Raw genomic sequence first — 25,342 nt, 5'->3', positions numbered from 1 at the left:
TCAGAAGCCAAGTTTATCCATCACCATGCAGTGTAGTTAAACATTTTCTGCTTTGATAGATGAGCTAATTTCTGACAGATTCATTACATATGCTAGAAACTAAAAATGTTCTAAGCCAATCAGAATGCAGCATGTCAATACTACAGCCAAGAAGAGAGATCACTCTGATACATTTTTTTTTTTTAATCAAAATACATGTATCCTACCATCCGTCAGGTGGAATCTACGCCACTCACGTAGTATGAGGGAAATAAAAGTAAACAGAGCATTAAGAAGTTTCACTCATCTGCTTTTGAAAATAATTATCCACACTTTGCATAACGGTCTTCCTTAGTATTTGTGCAACAGCAGAAGAATGATCTCAATGTAGTTTCCACTATAAGATACTGTTTTAAAGTTAGTTAAAGTCTGGCAATGTTATAAGTATTTGGACTGAAATTTTCCATGCTAGGTGTCTGCCTCAATTTTTAAAAATGTCAGCCAAAACGCTTCAGCAATGTCAAAAAAAGGAGGGTTGGGAATGATGTATTGGCTATTTAAAAAAATGCTGGCAATCTTTTCTTTGAAAAACTTGTGTTCCCAAGCTTTGGAGCAGGGACTTGAAATTTGGCAGGGGATGAACCTTTGAGTTAGGGATGTGCCTTTTATCATCCCTGTGAAAACACCCCCAAATTTCACCATGTTATGAGACTTGGGGAGGGGAGAGGGCAGAAGGTGTCTCACCCTGTGCAGTAATTGAGGTTCTTCGAGATGGTTGTCCCCGTGGGTACTTCACTTTAGGTGAATTTGCACCCCTGCACTTGTAATCAGATTTTTAACAACAGTGCCTGGTTGGGTCACACATGCACTGTCCCCATCTTGTGCCATCTCACATAGTTACATAGCACTGTGCAATCAACTCTCCCTCGGTTTCCTCTCTATTACAGTCTATGGTGCAAAAAAACTCTCAAGTAGAGGGGAAGAAGGAAGGTAGTGGAGCACCCACATGGACAACTCTCTCAAAGAACCTCAGTTACTGCACAAGGTGAGTAACCTTCTCTTCTTCAAGGAGTGTCCCTGTGGGTGCTCCACTTTAGGTGACTGTAGAGCAGTGCCCCTCTATGGAAGAAAGGGGCTTCAGAGTTGCAGTCGTGGCAGATGATAAAACCACAATTACCAGTACAGAATCTGACGACAAGTGCTGCTCTATGGCATAATGCTGTGTGAACATATGGGCTGATGCCCAGATTGCTGCTTTGAAAATGTTCATAATTGGTACATTGTTGAGGAAGGCTATCAAAGCAGAGTGAGCTCGGGTCCCTGGTGGGGGCTGTAGCTGTTGATGGCGATAGCAAAGGTAAAAGCATCTGGAGATCCATTTAGACAGCCTCTGTTTGGATATGGCATCCCCCTTAGATCATTCTGTGATGGAAAGAAATAACTTTAGTGACTTTTTGAAAGACTTTGGTCTCTCAATGTAAAATGCTAGCGCTCTTCGGATGTCCAGGATGTGAAGCATTGCTTCTTGTTTATTCCCGTGAGGTTTGGGGAAGAATGATAGGGAGATGGATGGGTTGATTCAAATGGAATGAGGAAACTACTTTAAGTAAGAATTCGGATCTGGTCTTAGGGTAACTTTGTTTTTGAAAAATATTGTGTAGGGGGTGTGGCATGAGGGCCCTGTTCTTCTACTCATCGGGCGGATGTGATAGTGATGAGAAAGGCCACCTTCAATCCAGAGGTGGAGAAATGAATGGATGGATTGTGTTGGATGGGTCCAGCAATAGAAAAAGTGGCAGGTGTCTCTGGTCCTTGACCAAACCCTCAATATTGTTGTTTAGAGGTAAGTTATTGGGATGTCAAGGGCTGGGAAGGGAGTGATCTCCGTCTTGCAGGTCTCTGCCTCTGCGGGTCACATTGCCTCTGAGGGGGGGGGGGGGTGTAGGTCGCAGATCTAGATCTTTGCATCAAGTAATACTTGCGTGTGTGTGTGTGTGTGTGTGTGTGTGTGTGTGTGTGTGTGTGTGTGTGTGTGTGTGTGTGTGTGTGTGTGTGTGTGAGTGAGAGAGAGAGAGAGAGAGAGAGACTCAGGAGTCCTTCGAAGTGTGAAGGGACTTGTGGTTTGGCTGCAAACAGCTTCGGGCCTTCCAACAGGACACAGATGGTTGTACCTCTTTTGGAAAACCAGAGAGGGGGAGCCAGGAAGCTTGTTGCATTACTATGAGAATGGCACTGGAATGTGCCACCATGTCTGCAGAGTCCAATGAAGTTTGTAAAGTTGTGTGAACTAGGAGTTGATCCATGGATATAAATGCTTTAAATTGTTCCTTTTTGTCCTCAGGTATGTGTTCAATAAAGACCGACATTGAGTAATCTGAGTGACTGTATTTGGCCATTAATGCTTCATAGTTTGCGCCCCTAAACTGTAGGGCTGCTTAAGAGTAAGCTTTATATCCAAAAAAGTCCAACCTTTTCCAGTCCCTGTCATATTGGGTGGATCTGGAATGGTGTTATCTGCCCCACTTGTTCACACCCTCTACCATCAGAGAGTTTGATGTGGGGTGTAAAAATAGAAATTCCATCCCCTTGGAAGGGACATAGTATTTTTTATCTGCTCTTTTGCAGGCAGGCGGAATTGTTGCTGGGATCTGCTAGATGGTCTTAGCTGGGTCCACAAGAGCCTCGTTTATTGGGAGGGCAATCTTGGAGGAGGTTGAAGTCTGGAGGATGTCCAACAACTTATGTTGGTCCTCCACAACTTCTTCCAACAGTATCTCCAGGGAATCTGCAATCCTCAAAGTTTTCCTGGAACTGTTTAAAGTCAATCCCTGTCATGGGTGGTGGGGGCATGATAGCTTCATCCGGAGAGGAGGATGTAAAATTGGCATCTGGCGGCATGACTTCCTAATCTGAAGTCTCCTCCAGTTCCTCGACTACCTTTTCCAGAGATCCAGAGGGCCCAGGTACAGAGGGTGATGAAAAATGCCTTGACCTCTCCCTGAGTGGACTGGGAGGCTTAGGGTAGCATTGGCAGTACGCTGCTCATGGGTTCCAGTAAGGCCACTGTGGTGCCAATGGCATACGTGGTGGCATCCATGGGTGACCCAAGAAGGCACTGGAGAATTTTAGTAGCAATTACAAGTGCACGGGCACAGATTCACCTAAAGTGGAGCGCCCACAGGGACACTGCTCAAAGAAGAACAGCAGTTTGCATGTGCTCAATGGAGACTTGCTGGAGCTTAACAGAAACTCTATGAGCACGCTCCATCTCCTCACAACTCTTACACCTGCAACATCTCCATAGAGCAGCTAGGCTTGCTCCAGCCCCAAGCTACTGGAGCAAAGCCACACTTTCACTATCATTGCTGCTTAAGGTTGGGGTAGGGTATCAGAACTGAGAGCAGAGAGCCCGTCCCTCCTGTGCTCACAATGACCTCCTGCTGGCACCAAAGCATCATGGAGGATGAAGCTTCCTGATTCAAATGCAGACAACAAGATTCAGACTTAGGGTGTTGTGAGGGAGGGGCGGTGGGGGAGTAGATTGGGACAAGACGTCTGGGCAATAGAGACTGGGACTTGAGGCTGACAGGACTACTGGTAACTAATGGAGCAAGGAGAGAGAGGTGACAAGCTGGAATATGGGGGGAGAAGTGGGCAGAGATTGGCTGGCTGGGCAGAGACTGGTACACGGATCCAGGAGAAGTGAGGACACAGATTAGATGAGAAGCTGGAGGAGGAGACTGGGAACCAGAAGGGACAGGGAGCATGAGTGGAGAAGGGAGAGAGAGACTGGGGGATTGGAGAGTGAACTGGCACAGGCTAGGCAAGGAGACTGGGACGAGACATTCGGAGGAGCAAGACTAGGATTTACTGGCAAGGAGATTGGACCAGGATCAGAAGCCTAAGGAGTAGAGACTGGGGACTTGGACGAGTGGCCAGTGGTGGGGCATAGAGAGGAGAAAAACACATTGGAGAGGATGGGCCAGGAGTCAAGCCTGGGGTAAATGAGCAGAGTCTGCCCACTAGAGCACATTCCCCTCCAGAACACGGAATGGATACCTGAATCTCATGATTCCTCTGCTGTCAGCAAATATCTGTGAAACCCACTGTTAAGATTGCCAAGCAAAGCACTCAGAAGTTAGGGGGCTGAATTAAGGTATTTCCTATGTTTCCATTGTCAATCTCATTCTTGTGTCAGTAGGCAGCTTTGTCTGAAACAGAGTCAGAAAGTACCAGAAAGTGCTGTGCTCTAAGGCAGTATTCTCAATTACTCAAATGGACCGCCAAAACTTTCCATAACAATAATGTTCTGGGAATAATTCAGTGTGGCAAGTGGGTGTAAGTGTCTTTCTAAAGTGCTCAACCCGTCCAAAGCCCTCTGTCTTACAGCACTCGTGTCCCTGAACATTAGTAAAACAGTGATCACACCCCCCTTCTCCAGAAGCTGGTTCCTTAGGGCAGGCAGCTAGTGAATATGGGAATTATCACACCATGAATAGTAACCCAGTCTAGTATCTGATGTAGTACTTTTTCAGCTCCAGTTCTGTTCTACTGCAGACATCTTTAGTGCATCCCCCATCTAGTTTCTAATTTCAACCTGAATGTGAAGACAGGTGTTGAATGAATAAACTAGGTTAAAAGTTTCAAGTGTAGAGAGTTTAACCATCTTTTACATAATAGATAAATACAAGAGAAAGGGACCAATATACACAGAAGAAAAAAAATAGCTGAAATTTGAAGCAGAGACCAATGTGAAGGATGTTCCAGATAGCAGGAACTTCAGAGGAGATGGCTCTTCCACCAAAAAGGACAGATGCATGTAGAAAGCCCAGGAAGCAGCTGCTAAAGAGAGAGGAGTAGAAACAGAAAGTCCATAAAGCAGGCAAGAGTAAACCCATGGAGGAATTTTAAAATTAGTTTGGAATTGATTCTTGATGAATGAGTAGTCAATAGACCTATTTGAGAATCTTGATTAAGACTGACAAACTTTTTCATACCTTCCTTTTACTTGCCAATTTCCCAATGTAGTGTCCAAGTTGAGAAGTTAAATATGAAGTTATTTCTTCACTTTTCTTAGTCAACTTCAGCTCTCCTGAATCAGTTTGTCCAACTTCACTGAACACAATTTGAAAACAAGATTGCCTTGTAATTCTTCTACTTCTCTCCCTCCACCATCTGACCCCTATTCCAACATTCTATGCAAAATTAAGGATTTCAATAGTAACTGCAGTATGGGTGGGTGGGTGGAGTCTTTAAAATGAAAGGCAGAACAAAAATGCAGGAGCACTGAGAAAAAATGCCTAGTCGCACTATATCACGTGGCCTTTGCTATGTATATTTGGTTTCTTTTCACTTTGATAAAAACAAACTAAATTTATATTTTAAATAGTGTTTATAAACTAGAATTGACACACTATTTAAGTACAGTTTCCTTAAGGTTTAAAAATAATCAGAATTATTGGCAGAGTGAAGAAGTCATTGTTGGGGAGCAAAATTATTTCTTCCACAGGGTTGGGGGCAGAGAAAGGATGGGGCCAAAAACGCAAACAGCCATGTAGGAGATAAGGCAAATGATCTGAAGTGGCTGAAAAAAAACTGATAGTATTTTTAATTATAAAATGTGTCACATCTAAGACAATAACATGTATATCAAATTTTAGTCAAACATTTTACGATTCACTTCCTAAAGTGATAAAATAGAGAGAGGGGGAGAAGTTCATGGAAATCATACAATCTTAGTTTAAGGTTTTTTATCTAGTTTATTAAATATTGCTTTTTTGGGGTCATGTTTACAACAAGCCCAAATAATTTGTTTAAAGATTCAAAGCAATAATATTAAAATACAGTTTCAATATAAAGTTTGTCACAGTTTTACAGTATTCAAAATGACAGATCTGTCTTAAAAAAAAAACAAACCCAATTCTATTACACCAAAACGTAAGAAAAAAACAAAAACGAACAAGTTTGGCATTTTCCATAATCTTAGTATAAAACAGAATATTAAATCTATTAGCGGCAAGCTGACACTTTAATCTATTACCTAGTCTGAAATGTATCCCTTAAAACACACTATACAAGAGCACTATATAAAAGTTATGGGTTGATGATCATTTGATGAAAGTGCATCCCTGAAAGTTTCCCAGTTTAATATATTTAGCTCTTTAAAAAAACGTGACATGTCAAAATGTCCTTTTCTCCTTTTTTGAATTGAAGGCTTTACTTCAGAGATTGATATTTTTGCTGCCGAGTCTCTTGTTTTTCAGCCTTGTTTTAAAAGTGTCTATGGGCGCCCACCAGGGGTTAGGGCAAGATTAACCATTAAATCACGAACAGCTCCAAATATTGTGCATTCACCTGGAAAAGGAAAAAAATACAAGTTAGCATGACAGAGAAAAAAAATGAATTAAACAATCAGGGGTTAATTCAATTTAATTTGTAACAAGCAAAGTATGCTACTCAAGCTTGCTCCACACTGGGGCTCACATAGTGCTTTCTGATTTTTAAATACTATGTAATACTTTAACATAGTCTAAACAACTAGGATTTACCCACACTGGCAGGTTTACTAGTGTTAAAGGATTGTTTAGACTATGGTTTTAGCCTTAGAAGGGAAAGAGCCTTAAAGACAGTGCTAATTAAGACTTGCAAATTCCACTGACCTCAGGGACTTAGCCTGCATGAATATGTCATTTCAGGAATGTTGTTTTTGTATCTCTGGTTCAAGTTTCCAAACCCATTCACTCCAACAGAGATAGAATTCATGAATATGTCAGGTAAAGTAATTTCAGCTTGAATTTCTCAGCACAGTGTCTGGCCAGCCATAAATCTGCCAGAAACTAGTGGCAACTAGTATTAAGGCTTTAATACCTTTTGAGTCTCATGAATCCATGGGATGATTTATCATACAAGGAATTTCTAGTTCTTCTGTAACCTGTTCATAAAAAGCTTACGAGTGCTGCACCTTATCAGATTTGGTTTCATAAAAACTTCCAAGAAATTGACAGAAGTTTACATATAGTAGCTGATTACGAGCAGCAACTAAACAGCTTAAAAAAAAATCAAGAAGTTTAAAACTAGTGCTGGGTGGGAAATGGTTTCCTGTCCCACAAGAATTTAAAATGTCAAAAAAATTCCCATCCTAAAAATCAGGATAAAAAGGCAAAATCGAAATGCAAAATATATATATATATATATATATTTTTTAAACTTTTCACTTAAGTTAACTTGAAATGACTTTTCACTTCAAAATTTAACACAAAACATGAAACTGTTGTTTCAAAAATGTCAAAGTGGGACATGGACAAGTTCAAAATTTCTCAACATTTTTTTGAAATGGGAAATTCTTCAAAATCAACCCCTGCTCATGAACAGTTTCAACAAGTCCAGCAACAAGTTCCCCAAAATGTCCCTATTTGAAACCTCTTACGCAGATCAGTTTCAATGACCCCAACAGTTCTTTTAGAAGAATTTGACAAAAATATAAAAATATATAACCACCACAAGCCAAGGTCAAGAAATTTTCATTTTTATTCCAGCAAGACTCCAGATCTCAGGCCACACAGTTCTCTAATTCCTTTCCATCAGGAAATGTACAGCAAAGGGTATGGTACAATTTAAAAAATAAAGAGTTTAAAACAACAAGTTTTTGCCTAGTCAGGTTCTTTGGGATACATTCTTCCTCTCCACTTAACTTTGGGCTTTTTAAGCAGTGTCAATTAAGATCTGTTATGTTCTGCTGCTGAGGGACGATGGCGTGATCTAAGTGATTAGAGCAAAGTGCACTGGGAGCCATTAATCCCAACTGCTGAACCAAACAGTCACAGCATGACTTTGGACATGTCATTATCTCCTTGCACCGTACACCCAGCTGCAAAAAATGGCTAAATAAAATGAAGTACCTCAGTGAAAAACAGATATTTAGAAAAGGTTACCTCAGGTGAAGTGTAACAAAAAAAACTGAAGTGTTTGAAAGCCTTGGTCCTACAAGCTCCTCCACATAGGCAAACCCTGGCATCCCCACAGGTTCCACCTGCGCAGAACAGCTTGCAGGACCGAGGCACAAGCTTAACCACATTGGTCAACAAAATACGGTTTCTCTTGGGATTCTCTGCCTTTTTTCAATACAAAGTTAATCTTTTATTGAACAACTGGTATTTGATTTCCTTTTGGGGAGGTGGTGGTGGAAGTCTTTCCTGGAAGAGATTCACTGTGTATTCACTAGGAGTTAATGTTTCAGGGAAACAAAGATTTAGGCAGTGTTTAACAATAGGTACCTGAAAATAAAACTCTGCCAAAAAAGTCACTTTTCAGTTACTAGTATTTTATTAAAAGGAAAATGAAGTTGAGTACAAAACACTCTCTCACAAAAAGAGAGAGCAAGGTAAAAGATACAGCCAAAATGAGGCAACACTGATTATAGTATACAGTAAGTGTAAATAGTACCATAAGTGTTACTTCATGGATTTTTAATCAGTTCATCTCATTTGTCTCATCCTTCCTCAAATACTTCAGTTGTGAGCATAACACAGGTAAGTCAATCTTTCCATTTCCTGTCATTTTTATTGCTGCAAATCACATTCCTACAGTGGGTATGTTTTTGTAACCACAAAGATGGAACATTTATCAGCTATAGTCACAATCATTCAGACAATAGGTATTTGTCTTTGTTGAAATTAAACAATTTGAGGCATTTTCCTAAACCATATTTATGGATACATTCTTGCAACAACTATAGTTTTCTGACAATGGATCGGAAGTAGGTGTTAGAATACAGGGAGTGCAATTCTCCATCCTTGGCTAAACCAGACAGGAAGCTCTCCCTCTTTTCCCTGACATGGGGAGTCCCCGTTCCACTCTGGCTGGTGTGGTGAAAATTCACCAAGCAGGGGAATTTGAAGTGAGACCAGCAGAAGGAGCTAGTGCCTTGCTGGGAAGTTTCTGGGTCTCCGGATCCTTCCAACTAGTGGGTGGAGCTGCAATAGCATTTGTCAAAAGTGATGTCCCAGCAAGGAAACCCCTATTCACACCTGTAAAAAAGAGATCTGTCCCCAGCTAGCTATCCCTCTCCTTCACTGGGAACAGGTATAACCTTTTCCTACCCCTCCAAAAAGTGACAAAAGGAGAACCCTCTCCACCCAGCTATACATCTTTCCAAAGGTCTTAAACCTTTACAATGGCAGCAAATTGCACCAAGCATTTCAAAAGTTTCCATCAGAGAGACCCCCCCACCCTTTTTTTGTTTTGTTTAAACCACATCAATACAGACACTATATCCTAGTAAAAATGGGGCTCAAGTACACAGGGATGTCCCCTACCCTACTCCACATATTTCCTTGACTGGCTAGGATCCTACTCGAAGACATGAGCTCCTTTCAGATACACTTTTTTCTTGTCCCCATTCTGTTCCTTGGGCTGTATTCCATCTCATTTCATCAAGATCTATGGTCACAGCTACAAAAACTGGTGAGCTCCACCTTCCTATCTTGATCAATTTACCAAAGAACAGATATCTCAATTTTGGACATACCAAGTAGCTTTGAAGATTGTTCCCTATGCTGTGGCATTCCTACAATATTTTACTGTGGATTTCATTTAATCATAACTTCAGGAACTGAGATGCTACAGTTAGGCTCAGAGAAATATCTATATTTTTCCCCACTAGTACTTAACAAGAGAGAATTTGCTCTTCTGATACATTCAATGAACTCTGTTTTTTGAAGGAGTGCTATTTACCCAGCTGAGCATTCCAATCTATTGTGTACAGAAATACAATGGGTAAAACTCCTTGTAAAAAAATATTTATCACTGTGTAAGATGTTATTCCAAAACATCAAGATTATCACCTATTAAATTTTAAACAAACAATTATGTTTAGTTAGTCAAGTGGAACCAACATATCCTGTTATATGTAACATCATGCTCAGTAATACAGTGCCCAAACCTATTTATCTTTAAATCTACAAATGGGGAGGTGGTGTAGGACTGAGATCTCTCACACATGACCCTTGGAAAAATGAAAGTGCAAGTTCAAGTTATTTCTGTGAGTTCAATTTCCCTCTTCCTCATCCTGCTAGTTCTCAGAAAGGGTCTAACACAGGATAAGAGTCCAGCCACAGAAGAAATTAAAGTAGAGGACCCTATGAGGTCTGGGAAGCCTTGCCCAAGCCTTGTTTGTTTTCCCCCCACCACTCATCTACGTTGCTAGTAAGTTTAATATAACAGAAAATGCAATATTAATGTGAATGTGGCATGATTTTCATAAATAGGTACATCCCTACCAATTTACAATGGTAACATTCTAAAATTCTGTCATTCCAAATAAAACATCAAGCACAACAAAAGTATTGTGAATTAGATTAAGATATATAAATACACCTCTACCCCGATATAACGCTGTCCTTGGGAGCCAAAAAAATCTTACCGCGTTATAGGTGAAACCGCGTTATATCGAATTTGCTTTGATCCACCAGAGTGCGCAGCCCCGCCCCCCCGGAGCACTGCTTTACCGTGTTATATCCGAACTCGTGTTATATGGGGTCGCGTTATATCGGGGTAGAGGTGTACTTAGAACAGAAGCAGAATTCAGCCTTTGAGTTCATCATTTAAACCTTATCGGGGTATGTTTTAAAAACACACTTTTTTTTTTTAAAGTGGTTAAATAAAAACGTCGCAGCAAAATTGAAACAATTCTCATTCTTACGAACAACTTACATGCAAGAGCTTCACAGCACATTTGGTAGAAAGTGAAAGTTTTCACTGCACCCATTACAACACTGGTAGAGCGTACATTCAGCAAACAATCACTCAGATCATTTTTCATTCTTCATGATACAGGGACAGTGTTTGATCAGTGCTTTAATATATCTTTATGCTATTCTACTGAAATGGTTTATTAATCTATGGTAAATCATGAAATCAGATGTTTTACCACAGCATTGCAATTGTTATTTACACTGAGTCCACTCATGAACACTATGTTGCTGTGACTGCAGTAGCATAAGCCATGGCAAAATACATGCATTCTACCTCCTAGACAAACAGTAAACTAGCTTGTGCCATTAATACAACCCTCTGGCACAAATGACTGGTATGGTCTCAATAGTAATCAATAACACATAAATTAACCCTATCAGGACCTGCAGATCACCTTAAGAAAGGCTGATCGATCCTCTCTCCACAAAGACATGCATTACAAATCACTAAAACTAAATCCCACTTATTTTTAAGTCTGAATACTTCTTGAGTTCTGTCTACTGGATATGTACAGTACCTGGTCGTGGAGAATTCAGTTCTGCAAACCTCTTTAGAATACTGCTAACCAACATGGGAGCAGCAACGGAAGAGTTCTGCTGCCTGGGAATGTCTGCCTGTTGCGTTGTGCCCGAAGCCATATCATAAATGATTGGGACAATAATGCTAACGGCTTCCTGTGGGACTGTAGTTTTCTGTGTTAACTGAAGCTGTGAGTAAAACAAAAACGATAAAGAGTGCATTAAGATGAAACCGCATATTTCAGACAAACACATAATGTTAGGATAGTTGCCTTGCTACTTGAAGCTCTAGCCTGTAGTCAGGTCCTTTTTTATTTCATTTCCTTTTACATTATCTCTATGTGGGGAACACCTTCAGTACAGTAACATACAAAAACTAGGTGTCACAAGATTCTATACCTAAGAAAAGGTGCTGAGGTAAAACTAATTGTGGCCATAGCTTTCTACATTGTCTTCATACACAATAAATTCTTCACATTTTATATGAGCCCACTGTCCAAAACAGAACTGCTCATTGCAGCAAAACTTCTAAACATTTCTAGGCCTATATTTTATACACATCTCATTTCATAGATAACAGCTCAATAATTAGGAATAATCTACATCCAGTCTCAAGACACTATAGTTGAGATAAACTCCTAAGGACACATTCGCACTGCCAGTACAACTGATTTTGTAACTGGTTAAAGGCACCATCATCTAAACCTGACGATTAACACAGTTCAGTTTGTGTCCACACAGTGGCTTTCCTGCCATCAGACCGCATTTGTATCACAACATTCTGGGAAAATGCAAGCAACAATCCCATAGTGTTTCAGCAAAGAACAGAAAGACCAGAGGGGACACATACAGAATGGCACCAACAGTGCATGAAGCAATTAATTTTATGATACTTTATCACAGCATCTCCAAAGAGCAAGAAGGAAGACTAGCCAAACAAGGTACGCAGGAATAGTTATGGGGTTTATAGCCACAGAAAGGAAAAAAAGTGTGCTGAACGCATTATAGAAAAACAGTATGCAACCCTAGGCCTCTTGCAATAGCAACATTTTTAGCTACCATGGTTACTAGCCAAGAGTAACCATGCCATGTGCAGACAGAAACCAAGTTTACGGAACTGACCCTTCTACTAGCTGGTTAGTAACACTGCTCTTCTTTCAGACCCTGTCCACGCTGCAGCTTTTAATAAAGACAGCTATCATACTTACGAAAAACAACATTTTGGATTTCAGCACAACAGCAGGTGTTCCTGGAGGTGCAATTGGTGGGGCACTGGGAGGAATCGTTAAACAAAACTGCACATTCCATTTCAATTGGCTTGCTTGATCAGGGAACTGTTTTAAAAACATGCCACAGAAAACATGATAAAGCAAGGCATATTAAGGTAACATATGTGTTTGACTATTGTAGCATGTTGGTACTGTTAAATGACACTTGAGCTAGACTCTTCAAGCTTTCAGAGGATTTCACATTTAATATACATATAATTAAGAGTTAACTAATCTCCTCTTGCTATGAGAATGGTTCTGTGAATCTACACTGAGATAGCAATGAAAAGATACTATACAAACACCCAGTTGTGTGATTTTCATCAAATGCTTCAAGTCTAAGGAGAGGACAAGTTTTTGTTGACCTCTTAGTAAGAAGTACAGTGAACACATCTTTATTGAATTTATGTATTTAATATTAGATTCTGTATCTTCATTTACACTACAGGGTGGAATTCATTCTGCAGTCACCACAAACAGATTTTTATTATTTCAAGTGCAGACTTTGGAGTTCAACAGACTAAATGTTGTCAATAAAATTTTTTTAAAAAGTAACTTACCAACTCCAGTTTCATGATGTGTACACAGTCCCTGAGGATATGCGTAGGAGCTCCTAGTAGTTTTGTAAAGGCTATTAGCGTGTTTGCTTTAAATGGTGGTCCTGCAACCTACAGTAATACAATACCAGTTAGTACTGTCCATCTAGATCAAAAATGGTCCAATTTGCTATTTACATAGCATCACAACTGTGCATAGCTGTTAATTGCTACTCTTATCCCACAGCCCTTACTCTCATCACTAGTTCCACTGATATCAAGAGAATTACTCATGAATAAAAGCTGCAGAATAGGCCAATATTAAGGTGACATACAAAACAAGACACTGAATGTTAGTTGTTTAAGTACATACTCTTGTTTCAAAGAATTTCTCCAAAACTTGTAGTTCCTCTGGCTTCCATTGTCCTGCATTTTCAGGTGTTACTTTTAGCTGCAAAGTCTGGTTGGTTTTCGGATTAAGGGCAACCCTGCACTTCAGTGCATCCGTCTTAAACATTATTACACCAGGTTCGTTGGAGTTTATTAGCTGTAGCTGTACAAACAGAAACAATGCATCTAATTAGTACTTCATGGAACAATAAAAGAACAAACTCACTCCTCAGACCCCTCCCCCCCCAATTTTGAAGGCTCTCTCTTTTAACAAGAGCACCACTTAAGTTTTGGCCATATAAAAACATCACCTTCAGGAACAACAGTGCTAGATCCCAGCCACGACTTTGCTCCTTTTATACTGGTCTGCAAGCATAAAGGAGTAGAAACTGACCTCCTCTCCACAGCTGTTGATTACTTCAGCATGGAGGGAATCTTCAGCACTTCCTCCCCATCCGTAGGGGTGAGGGTATGGCTGGAGCATGCTGAGTTCTGGTCATTTCCAGCTGGGTGTGACTCCTTGGAATGTACAGCCAGCTGGAAAAGTTCAGAGCAGCCCCAAGCCTGCTCCATGCACCACTTAGAGTATAACCACCCCCAAAATCAGGGGTCCATAATCTGACACCATGGCTCCCCACCCCACACTGCTGCACCTAGTGGGGACTGGGTATCAGAGGATCTGGGCCCCACTCATCATCTTTTATTTATTCATTTTTTAAAAGAACAGCTATCACGTTATATGGCTGCACAATTTTTCCCTTTAAGGGGGAGGAGGGAGAGGGCAAGGGAAGGGAGGAGAAATCACACAATATTTTGCATACAGCTAGGAAAGGTAATTTATCAAGAACTCAGATACTACTGTGATGGGGACACGTAAGTGCCTACACAGAGGGACCAGATATTTACTGTAGTCAGATAAGTAGGAGACTCCACACCTAGAAGTGTGGGTTTCCCTGAAGTTAAGGACTTCAGAATATGGTCAGCCTAAATTTGGAGGGGATTAAATTGTGTTAAAAACTGTATTAATAGACTGATACACTATTGTTTCACTTTGCCAACAGCATGAATAGCATAAGCAAGAAAGTTAAAATGTAAGTTTGAGATCCTCTATATTTATATAGAGATTTACTAGCATTAATTAAGCCCTCACATCCCAGATGTGAGGGTTAGGCAAGTATTATGCCCATCATACTGATGAAAAGAACTGAGGCAGGGAGATTCAGTACTTTTTCTTAAGTTCATGCTTGAGTCAGTGAGAGAGCCAGGAATAGAACACAAAGGAATTCTGACTCTTCAACCCCTACTCTAATCACTGGACTTCATTCTAGATCTATTTTACACAGTTCTTCAAAATAGATATTGAAGGTGTATGGTGTTCCAACTAGAAAGTTGGAAACATTTATTAGTGGCAACATTCTGGATATCTGTTCTTACTTTCTCTTTTTCTGAGATGCTGAAAGCAATTACAATTCAGACAGAATAGTTTGTGATTTATTATGAAGCAGACCTACAATGCAAGCATATAACAAACTACTATTTAGAAATTACACTTGAAAGTCAATAGCTAGGGAGTTACAAATTAATCATTTAAGTACCGTTTCTTGCTGGATGATCCTCTGAAGGTGTCGCCTCATAATAACTGATCCAAGAAATCGCTCTAGAGGGGAGCAAAGATAGCTGCCGGCTAGGCCTGGTACAAGCCCAGGAGTAGGAGAGGGCAGCAGTAGAATATTCAAGGCACTGTGAGTGAGGATCGTGGGGATAGATGCAGCCCAGGAGCGCTGAGGTAGTTTACGAGGTGGAGGCATATTAGTTGGCATTGTTTGGGAACCTGATGGAAATAGAAAAATTCTCACTTATTGAAAGTGTACAGTTTGACTGCACGTTATGTTTTCAAATTTTTGGAAGACACTGTACAAAAAAGTAACAAAGATGACAGTCCTCGCCCCAGAGCGCGCGCACGGTGTCAGACAGGATGGAACTAATGGACAAAACCCAGAAGTAAATGGGGATGGGCTTGGAGGAAGAGGTAACAACAAGACTAATAGCATTACCATGAAAGCAGAAGTTTCATCCTGCCAACTTCATATATTTAATGACTAGTCTTTGCTTTATCTTATAGAATCATAGAATATTAAGGTTGGAAGAGGTCATCTAGTTCAATCCCCTTCTCAAAGCAGGACCAACACCAGCTAAATCATCCGAGCCAGGGGTTTGTCAAGCCGGGCCTTAAAAACCTCTAAGGATGGAGATTCCATCACCGCCCTACGTACCCATTCCAGTGCTTCACCACTCTCCTAGTGAAACAGTGTTTCCTAACTTCCAACCTAAACCTCCCCCACTGCAACTTGAGACCATTGCTTCTTGTTCTGTCATCTGCCACCACTGAGAACAGCCGAGTCCATCCTCTTTGGAATCCCCCTTCAGGTAGTTGAAGGCTGCTAACAACTCCACCCTCATTCTTCTCTTCTGCAGACTAAATAACCCCAGTTCTCTCAGCCTCTCCTCGTAAATTATGTGCCCCAGCCCCCTAATCATTTTTGTTGCCCTCCACTGGACTCTCTCCAATTTGTCCACATCCCTTCTGTAGTGAGGGGACCAAGCTGGACACAATACTCCAATCTTCCCAGGTAGCTCCTCCTCAAGGGGATTTACAGCACTAGTTGCCATATAACATAGGCCCAGCTATAGCCACAAAGTCAAGTAGTTACGACCATTACACTCAACCCATGCAGAGAATCTCAGTAATGTTAGCAACTAGTATATTGGCCCTTTTTTTCTCTCCCAAGCATCAGAGGTTAGGGCCAGCAAATGGCAACTTTGTACTCAATCAGTTGGCAGAAGTGATCAAGAAGTTCAGTTAAAATCAGTCTTGCCAAGACCATTTTACAGTGCTGAAGTGTGACATTTTACTATTGTACTCATATGTACTTTCAGATCTTCTTCACACTGCTGCTATTCATCTGGACTTCTCCTCACCTTGGAGGTATCAAAGGCTTAAACACAAATATTCAATTTCAACAGCTCAGTAAATAAACAAAAAACCTTCAGAACCAGATAAAAATAGATCCAGTGTTAACCATGATTTGACTTGCTTTCCATTTTTTATTAATTATTTAAGACTCACAATGGGCCAGAATAAATGCATATATGTAGCAGAGTATTATTTTACTACAAAAGGGTAGCAGATTAAAAATAAGAAATGCTACAAAAGAGATGGAACTAGAAATATTAACTTTAAGTGCTTCACAATTATAATACTGTTAAATATAACTAACTTGTTCCAGCTCGTGGGGAATGAGAGGCATCTGGGACTGGAGAATGGAGAGAAGGATTGGCTGGTGACATTCCAGGCATGCGTGCAGCCGGTGAGGGACCAGACACTTGAGGAGATCCCGGCCAATTCCCTGCACGCTGACTGGGCGACATCATTGTGTAGGGTGAACTAGGGTCTATGGTACCTGTGAAATTCTCAAGGTTATTTTTTTAATTAAAGCTTTTCTTAAGTCGCAGAAAATATGGATCACACACAGTGAGTTCAAACAAAGTATTCAAAAACTCAGTGTAAAATACCAATATGACACACAGCATCCACTTCCTTTTATCTCATACTCCATCTGTAGCTGTATGTAAGATGTAAGCATTTTAAAGAATTAAATTTAAAATAGAAGTTTACACATTTATTACTTTGCCTTTAAATTCTATTAGTTATGGACTAGATTCTGCAAAGGGATCCTTCCATACAGAGTCCCACTGACTACAGCAGGTCTCTATCTCTCACTAGCTGTATGAAAGCTGGACATAGTGAAAGACAAAGGGTGTAGTTTACTCAGGAAAATGCCTCAGTAACTTCACTTCACTGCAGTAAAGTTCCATAATAAAATCCATTCATGTATGCTCCTAAGAACAAATCAGACTGTAGTGTCTACAACAGACTGTTTCTCAATTACTTGACTGATATGCTGAAAAATAAAATCCACTCTTAATTTTTGGTGATTTAAATAGTCGTGGTGCTAGAGAGAGCAGAATCTAATGTACTGTAATTATAGAGGGAGTAATTTGAATAGAGTTTTCCAAGTAATTCAATAACTGAAGTAGGGGGGGGAAGGATCAGTTGCACTTTTTTGTGCACTGTAAAACAAGAAGACTTAGTCAACAATTTTCAAGTTTTAAGTTACTGAATCTCTTTAGCCTGTTCTCAATTACTTCCCTTTTTTGATTCAAGCTGCATGTGAAGGTAATTAACAGAAGTTGTGTTACATTTAAAGATACAGGGTAAAGTAATTAAATTCAGCTGAAACCATGGCCTCTTCGTGATACTGCATGATAATCTAGGTCAATTTTTCCCACATTAGTAGGGGGCAGTGAGTGATTGGTACAGTAACTGCTCACTTAACATCTTCCTGGTTAACATTGTTTTGTTGTTATGTTACTGATCTATTAGAGAACATATTCATTTAAAGTCGCACAAAGTTTGCTTATAACATTGTTTGGCCTTGGGGGCCTGGAACCAGGGTGGGCCAGCAGCCTCCCCATCAGCTCCCCTCCACCCCTGCAGCGCCTCCCGCCTGCCGGCAGCCCCACAGATCAGCAACTCCCCCCTCCCTCCCCGCGCCTCCCGCCTGCAGCAATCAGCTGATTCCCAGCATTCAAGAGGCTCTGGGGGAGAGGGGGGAGGAGTGAGGACTCCATGCACAGCCTTCCCCCCGACCCTCCAAAACGCCCCAAAACAGCTAACTGTTGCGGGTGGGAGGGGTTTCGCGGCATTCAGGAGGCTGGGGGGGAGAGGAGAGGACGTAACATGCTCAGGGAGAGGGGTTGGAGCACCCCCCCGGCACTTTGGAAAGAACAGCAAGAGGAGCAACTGGACGATCCAGCCTCTTTCACGCTCTGACTACACCACCTCAACCAAGCTTCACAATCATCATTGCTGAGTACAGTAAAAAAATTCCCTGGAACCTAAAACCTCCCTCCCCCTTTACATTAATTCTTATTGGGAAACTGAATTCGCTTAACATTGTTTCGCTTAAAGTCGCATTTTTCAAGACCATCACTACAACGTTAAGCGAGGAGTTACTGTACTTAACTTTCAATAGTCTAGCAACACCTCAAAGTTGTTGAAAGCATCTGTATGGCTATAATTACCAAGAAAATCCACATCTGTACAAACTTCTATTTCAAGACAATTGCTGAACACTCATTATTCCAAACAATGTAAATCTCCAGACCTGAAGAAGAGCTTTGTGTGTAGCTCAAAAGCTGATCTCTTCCACCAACAGAAGTTGGTCCAATAAAAGATATTACCTCACCTACCTTGTCCCTAAGTCTGCACAGACAGAGCTTAATTTTAAGAAACAGTTTACTCTTCATGTCAATATAGAGATTACTAGTACAAGAGCTCACCATGTGGGCTGGTAAAATTAGCTGTTTGTCCCATTGTTATTCCAAGAGAGGAAGGTGAAGGAGTTGGACCAAATGATGCTGGTGATGGAGCTCTCAAAGCACCACTAGGGGAGCTTGCAGCATGCAGATTTCCTAATAAAGACATCCAGACACAAACAGCAGTTCATTACGTTTCCTACTTTTCTTTCAAAAGCTTGAGTAAACCAATAGCAAAGAAAATCAGAAAAAAGTGGTCTCTCTTTTTTAGAGACATGTCATACTAGACTTGTTGGAGTTACCTTTACCCCCAGAAGCTGCATCTTGGACATGAACCAGCAACCATGAACTCTTACTGAGCAGACAGGATACTAATTTATACAGTAACCAATCCTTCTTCAAAAGGCAAATGTGAACTAGAAATTTTATGGTACATTCTACATGTACAATACATGATATTCTTAGGTAATAGGTATAATGTTTTTCCTTGTTACAGCAGGCGCATCAACATAACTACAGTTGAGATTGCATAACTATTTCCAATTTAAGCTCTGTTTTCAGGTGCTCATAACTTTTTGAAGTTTACACTTAGTTTTGGTCTCCATCCAAGTGTAAACGTCTGGGAGTAGAAAGCGGAAATAGCCTTTTCAGAAAAGGACCTCTAAGTGAAGATGTTTGATTTGACCAATTTAGGAGCCTGCAAAAATAATTACATGTTATGCAAGCACAGTAAATGCCAATTACGGAACCATGGCTGACGTTCATGCAGAGCTCACATGCAGCATAGCTAAGACCAACCACTCTGTGCATGCCTCATAAGTAACAGAAGGTCACTTTATGAGAGAAGTATGCCGTAAATCATACTATTCTTTAGAATATAAAAAAGCGTACATTCCATAACATCTATTGCCAACACAGAATTGAGAGCCATCTTACCTGGTGACTGTGTATGCATCATGGAAGGAGATGGGGTCACTGTGTTGTGATAGGATGTGGGTGGTGAAGTAAGAGGGTAAGCTCCTGATGCTCCTGCCTGTTTTGCAAATGGCTGAAAGTGTCAACACAGTAAAATGGAAGTCTTCAGTGATTTCACGCTGAATCTACTAAGTACTAATGTTAATAGATTCAGCAAAAAACTGATGGTAGTTTGATATCAGATCTGTCTAAGCAACTTAACACCATAGCATCCAAGTCTTCACACCTCCTTATTCAGGGCTTGCTGCTTTGTTCCACAGTTTTTGAAGAAGTCTTCACGCCCTTCCTTCAAACCACATAAACACTACCTTTACACATCTAACCCTCTTCTTCACTTCCACCCTCCAAAGACCAAAAATCCAATACAGGCCCTCAGGTTACCAAAAAAAATCTTGTATTTTAGGACCACATTGTCTCCCCTCAATTACATGCTCCTTTTCTGTTTTAAATAAGACATGTTGAACGGTTCTCCTGAATGGCAGTCTACATGCTATGTGCTATCTATGATGCTATCTCAACGTAAACATACATTTTAAAAACATGAATAAATCTTCCAACGGCTATTCCAAAGCAGTATAGTTTATACTCACCTCTCATCTGCTATTGCCACCCCTCTCGAGGAAAACACAACACATACATTTTTCTAAAAAGGTAGATAGAATTGCAGAGAACAATAGAGATACAGTGTAACTTGTGGTTTTATTATTTTGCCTACATTTTACCTGTTGCTGTGATTGTTGGGGTTGAAGTTGTGATATCAATGAATCCATCATGTCCCCCCCAATAGGAGAAGGCGGATTATCATCCTCATTTACAGATCGTCTTCGTGCATCCTGATTGCTGTCAACAAACATGTTCAGGAATGTCTGTGGATATATTTGATTATTATAATTTATTACATGCCTCTAATAGCAATTCTATACTTATAATTGATCTAAGTATCAATAGCAGTAGTGTATGTGTGCTATTTATAACTTATTCTGTTATCCCTAGATTAAAATATAAATTCCATTACTTGAAGTACAATTCACAAGATCAGGAAGTCAAAGAGCAATTTGGTTACTAAGAAACTGTTGCTGTTTGCCACTCTGGCAAGTTCACCTGCAAAATTCAGTAGCCTTTCATACCAATCTCCTATTAAAAAGGTAGTAAATGTTTTAAGCAACTCTAGTTTTCTAGATCAGTACAAGTTTATTCACATAAAAGTTTTGGCAAAACAACCCCCTTCCTGTTAAGTTTGGCACAAGCCAGTAGAACTTATCAAAAGATGGAAATCTAAGTCACTGGCTCTCAAATACAAAAAGCTGACTCAATGTTGGATGGAAATCTAAGTCTCTGGCTCTCAAATACAAAAAGCTGACTCAATGTTGGTTAAATCAAACTCAGGAAGATCTATAACATTTGTGAAGCCATATAGCTCTCAAAAGGTTTAAAACTTGAAGGTAACCATTAACCAAGAAATAAAATAAGGACATAATAATTTGAAGTAAATGTATAGGAATCATCACATACTAGTCACTGAAAAATAATTTTATAAAGATTCTGTATTTAGATAGGACTGTCAGTTGAGATGTAGTTGTACTTATAAGTTTGCAAGTGTAAAAATCATCTTTACAACAATTCCCTTTTTCACCTCCTCAAATAGAAATGAACCCTTTACTTAGAAGGTATCCTCAAGAAGAAAGTCAAGTAAACTGGAAAGGCATCTGCTTTCCCAGTGTCCCCTGACCAACAGCCAATTTCCTAAAAGGCTTTGAAATTTTTGTTTTTCAGTCAATGGGCACAGGAAAGACAACGAATTTGACTAGTAAGGATATCAAATATTTAGCTTAAGAGCGGTTTCTAGTGCAATTAAAGGACATTTATGCACAGCACTAATTCCCAGAATCTATGGCTTATAAAAAACAGGTACACCTCTACCCTGATATAACGCGACCCGATATAACACGAATTTGGATATAACGCATTAAAGCAGTGCTCCGGGGGAGCGGGGCTGCGCACTCCGGTGGATTAAAGCAAGTTCGATATAACGCGGTTTCACCTATAATGCGGTAAGATTTTTTCGCTCCCGAGGACAGCATTATCTCGAGATAGAGGTGTATAAAAAAAGGGTAAGAGCACAGCTAGTCACTGGAAGTTTCTTTAAAAAAAACAAAAACAAACAAAAAACAGCAACAAAAAAATCTCACCACACTTCTGGAAGATACAACTTACTTGGCGGAATTATGATCAAATCAGACAATCAGACAGTGTCATTTCAAGAGATTCTTCTCTTCTTTAAAGAAAGACTCTATAATACCACTGAGTGCCACAGAACCTTACTTAATTTGATCAAAAATAAATCCAAACTTGTTAGCCTACAGAAATCTTAAACTCTGCCCTACAGTGTCACTAAGCAATAATCATACGATTAAGGTATTTTAGTGTTATTGGTCCTGGATTATACTAAACTGATTTTTACAGTCCAATTTTTTTCTCCCCCCAACCCCTTTTCTACCCCACACTTATCTCACTACATGGCACTCACACAACCATAACTCTATGCAAACTATTCAATACTTTACCATGTTTGGGTTTATTTTAAAATGGCAAAATCCCTGTGGTGTATTTTACTATTTACTGATATGTACTTTCAACCATAACTCCATCTTAACATAGCTTGTCTAAGAATTTCCCTTTCCCTTCCCCCCCAAAAATTACATGGTCAGTATAAAAATAAACCCAAAGAGAATGGTACCATGAGAGCTTTCTAATGATATGAAGCATCAGCCTTAACATTAAAAACGTTAAATTGCCATATTCACTTGTCTGCTCTCGCTGCTTTATGCTATTCTGGAGCAGAGCATACTGACCAGTTAAACTACATTTTGAGCTGCTTTGTATTGCCAGAGCAATAGAAAGTACTGGGAATTTATACTCCTGATTCCCCCTTGCATCTCCCAGTATACCCTACACACATCCCCAATTCCTCATTCCCTCCTGCACACCCGTTTTCCCCCCTCTCTCTCCTGCACCTCCTACATTCCCCTATACACAAGCACACCAGTCTTCCCCCTCCTTCCTGTCCCCTTCCCCACTATAGACCCCTATTTCCTCTCCAACTGTCTGTGTAGATCTGGAGCAAGGGTAAATGCTGAAGAAAAATATTTAGCACTAGTGTTGATTCTTTGCCATTAATTTTCATAACTGAAAGTTTCTGACGAGAGGCTGGTGCATAAAAAAAAAATCTTTCAGAAAAATTCAGAAATTGGCCTCTTTAAAAATGGCTGCCATTCCCATTTCTAGGTAGGACTGAAGCATAGGTGTCCTCTTTCAAAAGGGCCACTGCCTCCTATTGTTTCCTATTGGTGAGAGCCAAGTCAGCCATCATCTTTAAGAGCAGCCCCTGGTTTCAGTCCTACTGAGAACAATGAGAGACTACAGCCTTTTCAAAGAGGGCAGTTCTACATAGGCTTTTCTGAAATAGAAAATTATCCATCAGCCCCTGCTGAAGAAGTGTTCAATTATGAAGAATGGGGAAAAATTACCATTAATCCTAAAAAAAGTCTTTAAATGTAGCTTTGGCACAAGATTTCAGTGTGGTTTAAACTATGAAAGAAGCCTGAAGTGTCTGCATTATTTCATTACTAAAATCATTCAGAAGGAAAAAAAAACACGTCTCACATTGAAAGCTAAGTTTCTTGTTGGCCACATTTTGAGTTAAAATACATTTATACTAATTAACCAGTTTACTTGTAAACCAGAAAATTCTGTCCTCAAAAAGAGTAAGTGCTGTAATTTTGAGGAGATGCAGAGTATTCTTCATACATAAAATTGGCTTTAAATGAAAAGCTCATCTCAACCTACACAATGGAACCATGAGTGATGATTCCATAAGATGCCAGAAAACACAAGATCAATTACCTTTAGTCCTGGTGCAGGGTAAAAACCTTCAACTATTTTACTATTGTCAAAAAGACTATATGCTCCATCACGTATTGCCACCACCCCACGGCTCCGGCAGTAGATGTCAATGCAGTACATATTCCTAAAAGCCAGCCTGATGTGCGTGGGTGACTGTGGCAGGATTGAGAAACACTGATAAGCAATGTTGATGCGTTGAGTCAGACCCAGCATTGGCACAGTTGGAAGTTTGTTGATGGCAACTAATGGAGCCTGAGTATCAAACAATACCTGCAAGAGAACAGATGTTGAGACATCAATTAGCTTCCACAATCAATCACAAACAGAGTCTATCTTTAAGGGAACCAGGCCTAGTCTACACTACAAAGTTAGGTCAAGGTAAGCCACCTGGCATTGACCGAGCTGTGCATGTGTCTAACTTAAATTTGTCTCCCACTGACATAACTGCCCTGTTACAGCGACACAGTAATACCACCTCCCCAAGTCACAGTCAATGTACTGAGATCAACACAGTGAGAATGTAGATACTGTGTTATTTATGTTGATCTTAACAGTCCTCCAGCAGCTGTCCCACAATTCCTGACACTGACCACTCTGGTCACTGTTGTGAACTCCACTGCCCAGGGGTCACAGAGGCCCCCCCTTAAAGCCCTGAGAATTTTTGAAATGCCGTTGCCTGATTGTCCATCTTGGCAGCTCTCCAGTTCTGTGCAACTGCCTAGATCACCATGCCAGCTACACATTCCAGCCACGCTCCAGCTTGGAGTCGACAGGAGATATTGCATTTCCTAGGCCTGTGGGGAGAAGAGACTGTGCAGGCACAGCTACAGACCAGCAGCAGAAACATGGACATCTACAAGCAGATTGTACGGGGGATGCAGGAAAAGGGGTAAACAAGGACCAGCACCAGGGCCGCATGAAAATGAAGGAACTGCGTCAGGCATAACAGAAGGCCAGGAAGGCCAACAGTCGATCCAGTGCTGAGCCACAGACCTGATGCTTTTACAAAGCCATACTTGGCAGATATTCCATCACCACCCCACACTCCACCATGGATACCTCTGAAGAGCCCGAGACACAGACCCCTGCTGTGAACAGGAAGGACGAAGAAGAAGCAGGTCATGAAACCGGGGAGGTCAGTTATACCATGAGCCAAGACCTGTTTGAGATTCCACCACACTCCAGTCAGTCCCAGCAGTCAAGCATGGGTGAGCCCAATGAAGGGAAAGGATACTTGGGTAAGTCTGTAAATATATCTCCCATTATGGTCTTGGCAATCCCAACTCAGCAGGACACAGCTGTCAACTTTTCATTAATTTACTCATAGTAGAAGAGGTAGCAGCACAACTATAGAAGGTAGTGCTATCTGCTTTTCACTCCCTTGTGGAGTTAGGCAAAGGGGCCATGCAGAGCAGTTTGTTTATGTATACAGGGATGTTCCTTGAATCTTCCTGAGTGATCCTGATGAAAAACTTTCATGGAGGTACTCTGCAATCCTCTCCCAAAGGTTTCTAGGGATGGCAGCTTTATTTCTTTCTCCACTGTAAGGCATTCTCTCACCCCATTCTGCAATAACTTCAGCAAGCACCGTTGCAGTACACAGGCTAGCACATACAAGCCCCAGTGACTTCAGACACCAGCA

At 40.6% G+C, this 25,342-nt stretch overlaps 1 protein-coding gene across 5 annotated transcripts in view; it reads right to left on the bottom strand.

The window, feature by feature from the left end:
• Window positions 1-5,718: 5,718 nt before the first annotated feature.
• The window catches only part of MED14 (mediator complex subunit 14), a 57,968-nt gene continuing 38,344 nt past the window's right edge, over window positions 5,719-25,342 (bottom strand). The window contains exons 21-31 of one of the 5 annotated variants that reach the window (XM_005301753.4): window positions 23,701-23,970; window positions 20,520-20,663; window positions 19,759-19,870; window positions 18,847-18,978; window positions 16,722-16,904; window positions 15,039-15,274; window positions 13,427-13,606; window positions 13,078-13,185; window positions 12,458-12,583; window positions 11,249-11,438; window positions 5,719-6,333 (exon numbers count right to left, since the gene is read on the bottom strand). In XM_005301753.4, the coding sequence (XP_005301810.2) occupies window positions 6,260-6,333; window positions 11,249-11,438; window positions 12,458-12,583; window positions 13,078-13,185; window positions 13,427-13,606; window positions 15,039-15,274; window positions 16,722-16,904; window positions 18,847-18,978; window positions 19,759-19,870; window positions 20,520-20,663; window positions 23,701-23,970 (1,755 nt within the window). In that variant the 3' untranslated portion in view covers window positions 5,719-6,259. The remainder of the gene's footprint in view (window positions 6,334-11,248; window positions 11,439-12,457; window positions 12,584-13,077; window positions 13,186-13,426; window positions 13,607-15,038; window positions 15,275-16,721; window positions 16,905-18,846; window positions 18,979-19,758; window positions 19,871-20,519; window positions 20,664-23,700; window positions 23,971-25,342) is intronic. The other 4 variants (XM_065578859.1, XM_065578867.1, XM_065578885.1 and 1 more) reach the window with 4 other exon arrangements.

Source organism: Chrysemys picta, chromosome 1 (assembly GCF_011386835.1).
Source record: "Chrysemys picta bellii isolate R12L10 chromosome 1, ASM1138683v2, whole genome shotgun sequence".
NCBI lineage: Eukaryota > Metazoa > Chordata > Testudines > Emydidae > Chrysemys > Chrysemys picta.
The sequence above is the reverse complement of the archived record's forward strand: the minus strand, read 5'-3'. Positions and strand labels throughout refer to the sequence as shown.